This window comes from Megascapheus bottae, chromosome 33 (assembly GCF_031878675.1).
Source record: "Megascapheus bottae isolate mThoBot1 chromosome 33, mThoBot2.hap1, whole genome shotgun sequence".
Taxonomy (NCBI): domain Eukaryota; kingdom Metazoa; phylum Chordata; class Mammalia; order Rodentia; family Geomyidae; genus Megascapheus; species Megascapheus bottae.
This window is the reverse complement of record NC_143541.1, coordinates 2,004,076-2,017,722: the sequence shown is the minus strand read 5'-3', so window position 1 is coordinate 2,017,722 and position 13,647 is coordinate 2,004,076. Positions and strand designations below refer to the sequence as shown.

The 13,647-nt window shown below is 37.3% G+C and overlaps 1 protein-coding gene across 1 annotated transcript in view; it reads right to left on the bottom strand.

The window, feature by feature from the left end:
- Cntn4 (contactin 4) overlaps positions 1 to 13,647 on the bottom strand; it is a 723,524-nt gene that overhangs the window by 114,801 nt on the left and 595,076 nt on the right. The window contains exon 13 of the mRNA XM_090323973.1: positions 5,535 to 5,685. Within this exon, the coding sequence (XP_090180099.1) occupies positions 5,535 to 5,685 (151 nt within the window). The remainder of the gene's footprint in view (positions 1 to 5,534; positions 5,686 to 13,647) is intronic.

The following is a 13,647-nucleotide window of genomic DNA, read 5'->3' as shown; positions in this document are numbered from 1 at the left end:
GAAATTCAAAACTTTCTTGAATGTAATGACAATCAAGATACATCACAAAGGAACTAATGGGACACAACAAAGGCAGTTCTAAGGGCCAAATTTATTGCATTAGGAGCTCATATTAAAAAGGCAGAAGAAGACCATGTACATAACCTAAAGAAGAAACTGAAGCACCTAGAGGAACAAGAAAAAGTTAATTCTAAAACAACTAGAAGGACAGAAATAACAAAAATAAAATTGGAAATATCAGAGATTGAAATAAGATCCACTATACATAAATTTAATAAATCAGAAAGAGTCAACAAAATTGAGAAACCCCTGGCAAGATTAATCAAAAAAAGAAGAGAGACACAAATAAACAAGATTAGAGACCCCATGGGAACAATCATGACTGATATCCAAGAAATCCAGTCCAATGTGAATAAGTAATACCAGGACCTAAATCCAAAGAAACAAGAAAATCTATTAGAAATGGATGCTTTCTTAAACAAATATAGGCTACCCACACTGAACCATGAACAAACCAATTTCATACAATGAAATAGCGGAAGCAATCAGGGAAAAGCAAACCAAAAAGCCCAGATCCAGACGGTTTCACTGCAGAATTCTACAAGACTTTTAAAGATGAAGTAATACCTATACTCTTGAAACTCTTCCAAGAAATAGAAGCAGAAGGAGCAATACCAAACTCATTTTATGAAGCTAATATTACACTCATCCCCAAGCCAGGGAAAGACCCAACAATAAAAGAGAACTATAGACCTATCTCTCTAATGAACACAGATGCAACACTCCTCAATAAAATACTAGCCAACAGAATCCAGAAGCAAATTTAAAAAATTATACACTACAATCAAGTAGGCTTCATCCCACAGATGCAAGGCTGGTTTAACATTCGCAAATCAATCAATGTAATACATCATATCAATAGAGCTAAGGGTAAGAATCATATGATAATTTCTCTGGATGTGGAGAGGCATTTGACAAAATACAACATCCATTCATGTTGAAAGCACTAGAAAAAATAGGAATAAGAGGTTCATTCCTTAAAATATTTAAAGCCATATATGAAAAACCTACAGCCAGTATTATACTAAATGGAGAAAGACTGGAACCATTTACTTTAAAATCAGGAACTAGACAGGGATGCCCACTCTCTCCACTTCTCTTCAATATAGCACTGGAACCCTTAGCCAGAGCAATAAGGCAAGAAAAGGACATCAAAAGGATCCACATAGGGAAAGAAGAAATTAAACTATCCCTATTCGCAGATGACATGATCCTCTACCTGAGTGACCCAATAAGCTTCACTCTCAAACTCCTAGAATTAATAAATCACTTTAGCAAAGTGGCAGGATACAAAATCAACCTGCAAAAGTCAGTAGCCTTCTTGTGCACCAACAATACGCAAACAGAAGGCCAAATCAAGAAAATGATCCCATTCACAATAGCCCCCAAAAGAATAAAATACGTAGGAATTAACTTAACTAAAGATGTAAAGGAATTATTTAATGAAAACTATAAAAGCCTAACGAAAGTAATTAATGAGGACACCAGGAAATGGAAAGACATCCCATGCTCATGGGAGGGAGAACTAATATAGTGAAAATGGCTGTACTGCCAAAATTGATATACAAATTCAATGCAATCCCCATCAAAATCCCAAAGACATTCTTGACTGAAATAGAAGGTACAATCCAAAGGTTCATATGGAACAAGAAAAGACCTAGAATGGCCAAATTAATTCTAGGCAAAAAGAGCAATGCAGGTAGTATTACAATACCAGACTTCAAACTCTCCTACAGAGTCATAATAACAAAAACAGCATGGTATTGGCACAAAAATAGACCAGAAGATCAATGGGACAGAATAGAAGATCCAGAAAAAGAACCACGTACCTATAGTCAACTTGTATTTGACAAAGAGCCAAAGATATACAGAGGAACAAACACAGCCTATTCAATTATTGGTTCTGGCAAAATTGGACAGCCACATGCAGAAAACTAAAAATTGACCCTAGCCTTTCGCTATGCACAAACATTAACTCAAAATGGATCAAAGACCTCAACATCAGACCAGAAACTGTGAAACTGCTACATGATAAAGTAGGAGAGACACTGGAACTCGTAGGCATAGGCAACAGATTCCTGAACAGAATCCCAGGGTCACAACAGATTGGAGAGAGACTTGATAAATGGGACTACTTCAAAATAAAAAGTTTTTACACAGATAAAAGCATAGCCACTAAAGTAGAGAGACAGCCAATCAACTGGGAAAAGGTATTTACCAATAATACATCAGACAAATGCTTAATATCCAGTATCTACAGGGAACTCAAGAAACTAATCCCCCCCAAACCCAACAAACCATTCACTAAATGGGCAAGGGAACTAAAGAGAGACTTATAAAAAGAACAGGTTAAAATGGCAGAAAAGCATATGAGAAAATGCTCATCATCCATGGTCATAAAGATCATAAATAAAAACAACCCTAAGATACCACATTATCCCAACAAGAATGGCCAAGATTTTGAACTCAGACAATGACAGATGCTGGTGGGGTTGTGGAGAAAAAGGAACCCTTCTACACTGCTGGTGGAAATGTAAACTAGTTCAGCCACTCTGGAAAGCAGTTTCTTAAAGAACTGAAAATAGACCTTCCCTACAATCCTGCCATACCACTCCTGAGCATCTATCCTGTACACCATAATCCAAGATATGATAAGGACACCTGCTCAGCTATTTTTATATCTCCACTATTTACAATAGCCAGGTGATAGAAACAATCCAGATGCCCTACTGCAGATGAATGGATACAGAAAATGTGGTATATATACACAATGGAATTCTACATAGCCAACAGACAAGATAAAATAATGGCATTTGCAGGGAAGTGGATGAATGTAGAGCAAATCATGTTGAGTGAGACAAGTCAAGAACAAAGGAACAAAAGGCACATGGTATCCTTAATATGTGGCTATTAGATCCAAACTCTACAAGAGAGAGGACTTAATATTTGCATGCCCAATGCTATGGACATGATATTGGTAATATAAACACAACTACATAGACATAAAAATCAATGATTCTATAGACATGTTTTATTACATAAATATGTGTCTCAGCCTAATTTTAATGATGTTCTAAAATCTAAGTGCCAGTGATTGTATATAGAGATTCCCTTTCTTGAATACTTGTTTGTGAAATACGTCATTTGAAATATGATGTAAAAATCAATGTTAATAAATTCTTTAAAGAACATGAGAATCGCTAATAAAAATCTAAATATCTACCTTCTTTTGGAAACTAACATTGGGGGAGACATGCGACCCATGTGTGGATATGGCTAAATGGCAAGAATCTCCCCCGATTTCTTATTTTATTATACCTGGCTAGTTTTTTATGCATTTACATAACCAAATTCAGTCCATCTGGTTAATATATTCTCAGGGAGGAGCAGACCCCTGTGGAGAAGGAAGTGTTAATATTGATAATTTGTGACTAGCTTGGTGACACTAGAGGTTTCATTGCATAATAGCAAGGGGATGATCCGGTCATTTGGTGCCACATAAGTGCTGAAGCCTATTGAAACCATACTGATTCCATCAAGAGTATAAAGGTCAATGGGCTGGGATTTTGGCCTAGTGGTAGAGTGCTTGCCTTGCGTGCATGAAGCCCTGGGTTCGATTCCCTGGAACCATATACACAGAAAAAGCCAGAAGTGGTGTTGCGGCTCAAGTGGCAGAGTGCTAGCCTTGAGCAAAAAGTGTCCAAGGACAATGCCCAGGCCCTGAGTTCAAACTCCAGGACTGGAAAAAAAAATGAAGAGTACAAAAGAGAAAACCTGGATGGAGAAAAGCTGATAGTAAGTCAACTGGCGGAAAGAATGAATTTACTCATCCTTTAGACTTCTTTACCAAAGCAAAGCTGTAGCTGGGAGAAGCAGCCATGAATATTATTCTAAATACTAGATGTATACACCTATGGAGATCTTACTTCATATAGGAACACAGAAAAATTTTATTTCCCGCTTGGTATCTGGGGTGTGTGACTTGGTCAGGTTAGTAAAGTGAAGTGACTCATTTCTAGGCTGAATCCTTAAGACCCCATGTGTTTTAGGCCTTTCTCCTTTTGCAATGCACTATTTTGTTGCTTTAGTCCAATGTAGATTATTTATGATAGTAGCATAGTTATTCTCTTCCAATTGACCTACAATGATTCATTGGTTTGGACATGAGTTTCCTTTAATCATTATTTTCTTAATATAGTATCTTTAAATCATCTTAAAAATAAAAACTTAAAAAATGTAGATAACTCACATAGTGTATGCTTGTTAGGCATCTATTATGTAATAAGCAAATACCTAGTAAACATGATCATACCATATTTTAGGATACACTGTGATAAAATAGGAAATAGAGCACATAATTTAGGCAAGCAAAAAAAGGCTCTCAATTTCTGGGTTTGGCTTAAAATTTGAATGTTGTGACAATATTCAGAGTATAATATTTTCTTTCTGATCTACTAGAACTCATAAAAGATGCATATTATGAATTTAATATGTGCTTAAATATACCATCATAAATCAAAACAGGCTTGTTTTTAAAAAAAGTCATTAAAAAGGACAACATCACCTGTGCAATGATGTAATTTGTATATGCAAATTCAAAGGTGTACAGGTGTAAAAAGTTAGACACATACACACTTTTATAGTCTTCTCATTGCATCCTTGAGTACTTGACCTTTAGCATCAATTAAAATAATTATGTATACAGCTGGTAAATCCTGTCGTATGGGTGACAAACATAGGCTCATGCATAATTACCATTTTCCAGCAGATTGAATACATTACAGGAAAAGGTAGGGCTATTTTATGGACGTGACAGCCAAGACAAGGTCTTAGAGATATGTGCCCTTTGGTACAACCTGAGGCCAAACCCCAAGTGAACCACATACATATTTACAGTATACATACCATGTGCTTCCTAAAGGCATTTTGTCGATGGTAGGGAAGTCATGGTTAAAGAGCTTGGCTATTAGGAAAAACAACCATATAACTGAAGCAACAGGGGAAAAGCACAAGAAACATAAGCTGCTATATGCACACTGAGTTTTGGAATTAGAGATTTTTATAACTTCCAAGAGTGGGATAAGAATAACAGTAATGAGAGACAAAATGACCATTGCCAAATACTTGTAGAGTTTTCACAGCAAAGAAGACTCACACTTTGGACATGCCAAAAGATGTAGGATGGAGAAAAGTAAGCAAATGAAAAGTGGTATTTTAGGCAAAATTGGTGAGGATATTTCTAGTTCCTCACCTGCAGACAGCTCTGTAAATCCGCCCTTCCTTATAAGATGAGGCCTTTAGCTAATATTTTTTTCTAGGAAGATTATATAATAAAATATAACAATATATATATATAACATAATAATGACAATATAATATCAGCATTATTACCAGATAATAAATCTCTTATATTAATAACAAAGTAGTCAATTATTACAGGTTAACCCAATAACAGATGCATTTCCAGACAGTACCTTTCATTTTCTCGGAGTATGTCCCTTCCTTTCCTCCAGGTGTAGACAGGTCTTGGTGATGCTTTTGGCTTGCATTCAATGACAACTTCACCTCCCACTTTGACAAGTGTCACTCTTTTCAAGAGTGTTCTTGAAAAATCTGGACCTTCAGCTGGAAGAACATATGGAAAATAAAATAATGGACTGTTATAAAAGAAAAAAACACCCATAAAATCATTTTAGGGTCTATTTCATTTGCTAATGACTTATTGTTATTTTGATCATCAAAAGAAGCTATTTTTTTTATACAGCAGCACTGTCACTTTTGATGGACCATTCAAATTTAACCAATAGTTTATGTATGATAAAATGGACCAGTTAAATGAATGTAATTCGATGAACTTGTTAGATTCTACTACAAAGATCAATATAGAGAATATTCTCATTATCTTAATTGAGGATTCATTTTTTTAAGAAAATTATTCAGCATTTAGCCAGGTGTAGGTGGCTCATGCCTGTAATCCTAGCTACTTGAAAGGCTGAGATTTGTGGATTTTGAGGTTCAAAGCCAGATGTGGCAGAAAAGCTATGGAAAAGTGCCCAGTGCCCAGGCCCTGAGCTCAAGACTCCAAATACACAGGCAAAGACAATAGCTAACCTATTAGATATAAAGCATGACTAACTGTAAATTATGGTTAGAAAGATGAACTATGTTCTCAATAGAAAAAGACAACACAATTGTGTGTGTGTGTGTGTGTGTGTGTGTGTGTGTGTGTAGGAATTGATGGGAGAAAGAAACAGTTGATATTGCTAAGCTGCGATGTAAGAACAAACTGCATAAAACTTGAGAAACATGCAAGATTAAGGTTTGGGATCAAACTGTGCCAAACAGAAGATCATGGAGACAATGCAATTCGCACATTATTAGGTTCCTTTACTTTTTATCTTTGAATCGCTGTGTGTTCAGCTGCCTCTACTTAGTGAAAAACGTGTATATAGAAGCGTTATGTTGTACCGACATTATTCTCCCAGTCACCAATCGCAACTAAGCTAATTTGACACAAGAAAGTAAGTAAATCCGTACCTCAGTGAAGCACCCAAGTTCACACACACACACACACACACACACACACACACACACGCACGCACGCACAATTAGTTCTTCTAGAAAATATTGTTGAAAATTATTTTTAAAACAATATTATAAATCTTTGTCATACAAAAATTCCTGTTTTCAACTAGACCTTTCCATACATATATTTTTTATCACTTTAGGCAGAATTTTTTCATGTGCTCAGGAGGAATTCTGTTGTTGCATTTGTAATGAGTTTATATAAATCAAGCTAAGCCCAACACATGGGTGTATTTGTCAAAATAAAACTATGTATTGCTGTTAAAATGGGGCTTCAAATAGCATGATATCAGACACACAGTCGACAGTAAACATACCTTGTCTCAAAATTATTTGTAATATACATTTATGTACATGCTGCAGTTTCAATATGTTAGAGCCAAGATAGTTGGATATTTTTTCCCTCTTACAAATGGAAATATAAGTCAAATATTCTTCCTTCATTTACTCAGTTTGCTTCTGGTAGTCTAACCCTCCAAGTCTATCAGCGGCTATCATAGCTGCAATGATTTTTAGGGTAGATTTAGGACTTTCCTCAGCTTTGGAATGCTTGAACCATTCAAGAACTACCTTGACATTCTTCACTGGGTGACCTTTGCACCTCCAGATTTTGCAGCTTAAAGGAGATGCTTTGTTCTAGCATGGCAACCTACATTTATTCTAACCTCCAAGCATTGGTGCCAGGATTGTTTATTTCAAGGAAAGGCAAAGTGGAGTAAGTTCTGTTTGCCATTCACAAGTTTTGATTTGATTGGTAAAGTCGCCAGGAGGATCCCACTTTTGCTCACACTGCAAATCCCTTAGTCTAAGATGGAATCTCAGCAGGTTGCCGAAAGTTCAAGAAAGACAAAGCCCATGGTCAAGTGGCCACGTAAGTCTGTGGATGGCTGAGATCTTTGAGGCACTGTCATTTGCTAAATCTAATCTGCTTAATAGATGCCATGTCTCATGCAAACCACTAGAGGGTATCACTCTCTATGTGACTTCTTCAATGGTGGATGTGCATGTTTCCCTAATTATCATAGCTTTTCATTATACTAACTGGACACTAGCTATGAGAAGCATACAGGTGGGAAAACTCGTCCATTTATTTCACAGCAATTTGTTTTTGATTAATTAAATGACCTTTTTTGTATTTGTTTTTGTTGTTGGTTTTGGTATTTGAACTTAAGGCCTTGCTTGGCTTTTCCTTTTACAGCTAATGCTGTAGCACTAGAGCAACTCCGTCAATTTTGGATTTTTATTGGTAAATTGGAAGTATGAGTCTCTTGCATTTGTCTGCTTGGTCTGTGTTAGAATAGTGATTCTTAAGATCTCAGCTTCCTCAGTGGCTGGGTTTATAATTATGAGCCTTCCACAGTTGGGAATTAAATGACTCTGTCACTTGCTAAAAGGGCCATCTCACATACGTGACAGTACAACTCTTAAAACAGAAGTTGTATTTGTGTCTGACTTAGTTTCTCCAGAGATAGTAAAATAATCACTGGAAAACAAGACGGCATGTTTTACTACATAACTGGAGAGAGACAGATAACTCTTTAAGTCTCTACATACATCCTATTATTGCTGGCCTATGCCAGCAGGCTAGGAACATCCCAGCACATAGAGACGATTAAGTTTGGATGTTTTGGAAGTTTAGAATTTCATCTTATTTTAACTTTTCTTATCTTTTGGATATTACCTCAATGTTTTATTTTTTAAAGAAAGCCTAGAGTGAACGCATGAATTCAAATCTCCCCACCACTGAGGAGATAATGCTACTATCAGATGATAAAAATCCAAATTTATTATTAGATATGGAGAAGTCTGGAGGTAGAGCAGTCTCTTCATTTTTGGAGTGACTGTTCTAAAATCTTCCCTTCTAAATAGGAATAATAAGCATTAGGGGATACTGAGTAGAGCTTGGAAGGACTTGATATTTTGCCTTCAAGGGACAGTAGGAAGCATCTGTTTTCAAGTTCCTAACACCCACACTCTGACTTGATTGAATTCACTCAGTGCCTTGTTTCCTGAGCCTCTAATAATTCTTCGATTAGAGCCATTGATTGCATTTATGTGCTCATGTTTCTTTGGGTGAGCTACTATAGAGCAGAAAGAACAAAACCATAATGTTCACAGTTGCTTGGATGTTTGGGGAATTATCTGATAGAATACACATGTTGTACATCAAGTACTTAGTATAATTTTTGGCCCAGATTAAGTCTTTACCTCTCCTGCCCCACTGTGGTTTCCAGGACCTCACAGCTCTCAGCACTGGCGTCCAGGGACTTGTCTGCCCTTAATTTTCTCAATAGTCAGAAAAGCACATCTTTATTTGACAAAAAAATTACCAATTTCGAACTACTTATAGATCTGTAGGAATAATCTGGAGAGGCCTCCGTCCAGTTTCTCCCAAATCACCATACTATCAACAGAAGGAAGGTGACCACGGGTAAAAGGCAGGTGGATTGGTTTGTGTCACTTATTTACATATGTAAATTTATTAAGCAGCCCTGCGGTCAAGATCAATAATGTGCCACAGAGATCCTCCTGATACATAGCAATGTTTTGCTCTTTCCTGCCTACCCACCTAATCCCTATACCCTGGGAACCACCAACCTCTTTATCTGTATAGTTTGGTTTCATCTACACATGCCCATGCATATATGTGTCTGAGTATATATACATGTCTATGCACATACATACACATCTATGTATATACACAAATATGTATATGTGCATATATATAACATAGATTTGGATGTGTGTACATATCTATATCCATCTATATCTATTTATCCTCATATAGTGTATAACCTTAGAGGATTTTTTTTTTCTGCTGAGCAAAATGCTCTTGAGATCTAGCCAAGTCGTTGTGTGTGTCGACAGCTTCTTTTTATTGCTGAGTCGTATATCCTAGTGTGGAGAGGAAACACCTTCTTGAAGTTGGCATTGCAGGCTCTGTGGAACCTGCCAAATACTTTTGGGCACAAGCGCCATTTCAAGATCTTATTGCTTTCTCTGCCAACAAGAAAGATCAGGCATAGCCTTTCCCTTTTTTTTTAATGGAACATTTATGAGCCAAAAATTAATTACATAAATATGGGTAAAAACTCTTTCTTATTCCAAGGAAAACATCTTAAAATCCCCTCTTACACAATAATTAACATGCTGATTAAAAAAAGTCATTCCCACATAAGGCCTGAAGTAGAGCTTCAGCTGCTAAAAGCCTTGTTAACCTCCTTTGATCCATCCTGGCTTTATGAACACAAGACAATATATACCTTTTAAATCTGTAATTGCAATGACCTTCTTATAGCAGTCTAAATGAATAGCATTATTTTATTTTATTTTATTTGGCACAGGCCCTAAACCTTTAATACAAATCTAATGTTGTTGGTTAGGAAAGAAGTCCCTATAATTCCAATGTCCTGTTTGCTGATGAGTTGCTTTGCTATCCAATAGAAATGTTTGCTGAATGAACAGAAGTGAATCTGTAGGGTGTCATAAAGAGGTTTACAAGACATGGTCTTGGGCCAGCAACAGCACCAACTTCTACAAATGGAATCTCTCAGGTCTCAGCTCTGAGTGACTAAATCAGAAATCCAAAAGGATGGAGGCCAGCAATCTGGGTTTACACAAGTTATGTGATTCTGATGAAGAAGTAAAATTGGATCATTGTGACTTGCGAAAACTCAACAACCTTTGGATGTGATCCCCTGTTCTGGACGTTCACACATTTGTACTGGTCAGGAGACAGACAGGGAATAAATGCCCATCAGACACACAGATTGAATTAGCTAACATAGAGCATATACCGTCATGACTTGTAATGGCTGGCCAGTTGGTCACAGCCTACAGTAAAATTTGGTAATTACAGAAATGGGGTAGGTAACTGTGGTGGGAGTGCAAACTCCTTCAACCACTATGGAAGCAGTGTGTCAGTGCCTCAAAAGGCTAAACATAGAACTCCCCTATGACCCAGCAATTCCACTACTTGGCATTTACCCCACCATCCAGAAACAAGGGCATACTAAATCCACTAGCACAACAATGTTCATTGCAGCACTATTCACCATAGCAAAGATATGGAACCAACCTAGATGTCCCTCAGTTGATGAGTGGATCAACAAGTTGTGGTATTTGTACACAATGGAATTCTATGCTGCTGTTAGAAAGAATGACATCGCCCCATTTAGTAGGAAATGGAAAGACTTAGAAAAAATCATATTAAGTGAAGTAAGCCAGACTCAAAGGAACTTAGGCTCAATGGTCTCCCTCATTCGTCATAATCAGTAGAAACCTTGGGCTCTACTAGCAGAGATCTGCAATAGAGCAGAATCTTGATACATAAGGCCATATAGTATGAAGCTAATTGAAAGGACCTCCAGGATATTGAAACAAAAGCTATATAACGAATGATTGTTGTCCTTAATGTACTATGTTGTCTCTCATCTCCTTTGCTGTCCCTTGGGTATCTCATATTGTTACAGTATCTCACTTTGTCATCTGATATATTGAATTTATTTGTATTTGGTTATTTGAAATTTGATAGGGAAGGGGAGAAAATCAAGACGGGTGGGGGTGGGGTGGGGGGAGGGTAATGGGTACCAAGACATGTGAAAGGTATCAATGTATGTGAATTAATGCACCTTCTATCTGGCAAATATCATGTAATTGTTTTATTAATTACAATAAAAAATAAAAAAAGAAATGGGGTAGGTAGATGATGGAGAAATGAACTATCCACCAGTTTGGACAGTAGCAAACAATATCCAAGAGTTGCTACATTGCTATAAACACTTGCAGGTTTGCAAAAGGTTTTCATGGGTCATCTCTTAGTTTTTATCACAGTAAGACTCACTAATTTGCTAAAGGTAATCAAATTTGAACATGAGATCCAAGCATCACACTCTCCCTTTCAGGACAATTTAAGTACAGTTTCTGCCCTGATTACTTCATCTAGATAAGAAGAAAGGCATTTGTCCTTTCATTCTGTGCTAAGCATGCTGGGGAATGTTTGATTATTTTGTAATCTGGCTCAGGAGAAATCTGACTTACATCCAGATGGGTATTTGGAAAAGTCCCTCTGAAATAACTTTTAGTTTACCCGTAATGGTTTTCTAATTTGGGAGCCAATCATCTGGATAAATGCCAAATTAACTGGATAGCTGCTCAAGCCTGTACTTGGCTTTAATTGGAGCAGCAGTTACTCGATACTATTTGGAGTGACCTGCCAGAGGCACATGTCCTTTATCAACAGGACAGGAAACTTTCCTCAGGACCCACAGAGCAGTGGTGACTGTACAAAGCCAGGGAGACTATCCAGGAGAGAGGGATTTGGAAAGACTGAGGGCTAAAGACTCAGCGACAGACAGGAAAAAAAACAAAGACTGCTGAGCTAATGCTCAGTAGAGGAGTGATAGATAACATTTACGTATGAACTCAAAAAGCTAAGAGAGAGGGGACTGCTCATGAAGAAATGATGAGGTTTGACAGACAGATATGTTTAATCATAAACTGCACACAAGACACACATACGTTGAAGAAGCACAAGGTACCTCTTAATGTACTTTATGGATTGTTTTTTTTCCTTTTGTTAGTTGTGGGGCTTGAACTCAGGGCCTCAGCACTATCCCTGAGCTCTTGTGCTTAAGGTTAATGCTTTCCCACTTTAAGCCACAACATTACTTTTGGTTTTCTGGTGGTTAATGGGAGATAAGAGTCTTATGGATTTTTCTGCCTGGGTTGGCTTTGAACTATCATCCTCAAGTTTCAGCCTGGTAAGTAGCTGGAATTACAGGCATGAACCATTGATGCCTGGATATATTTTATGTTTTTATGTATTTTTTTTCTATTTTTTGTTTGGCTATCTGTTGTTGTCTTATGTTCTTTGACTTACAAAGGAAAAAGAAAAAGAAGTCTAGAAAAGAAACAACTTCTGTTTCATACATAGTCCTTGGAAAGCCCAACCATGGAACAGACAGCTACTAGCTCTTAGGGATGATGAGTCCATTTTGAAATGATACCAAACTAGTTATGATAAACTGGACAAGGTAACCAAGGCTCATGGTTCACAAAAGAAATTGTCCTGTGGCTAGAATGCTATTGGAATTTCACTTAGATTCTATTTTCTGGTCCTAGTTACAGAGAAAGCTAGGTATGTGCCACCTCCAGCTGGGAAGTTGACTTTACAAAGGTTTGCCCTGTCCTATCCTCCTCCCAACCTCTTAGCTTGTCCTAGTTTTTTTGTTGTTGTTGGTTATGGGACTTGAATTTAGGGCCTGGGCACTCTCCCTGAACTCGTTTTGTTCAAGGCCAGTGCTGTACCACTTTGAGCTATAGCACCACTTCCAGTTTTCTGGTGGCTAATTGGAGTCTCATAGACTTTCCTGCCCAGCTGGCTTTGACCTGTGGTCCTCAGATCACTAGCTAGGATGACAGGCATGAGTCACCAGAGCCACCAGCACCTGGCTTTTGCTAGTTCTCTTAGCTGCCCCACACCAAAGGGGAGCCCAAGGATGGCACTGGTATTTTAATAAGGCCAGTCTCCTTCCCTCAAGGTAAAAATAACTCTTAGGGATAATTGATGTTTCAACTATTTTCATTTTCTATTAGATCTAAACTAGGCTTCATTTATCAGAATTTCTCCCCATGCTAAGCTCCAATGTGTGTGTCAATTCTGCTTTCTCTTATAGAGTTCTCCTAGAAGACACTCATTCAGTGATTATAGCTATCTGAATTTTTGCTTCAATCTTGACCAGGATAGTGCTCCTTCAGTGATTGTAGGTATCAAAATCCTTGCTTCAGATTCTCCTTTTTGATAATTTAGATATCCTCTAACTCTATCCCATAACTGTAGATGCAGCATAAACTTGCTTTATTATCACCAGAGATTTCAAACTTGGCAATTCAATCAACAATTCCGTCAGCAACATAAATATTGAACTTACTGGACACAAATACTTAAACAGGAGAAAAATATTATATAAAACGGTTACTTTTCTGTTTCTGTATTTTTCT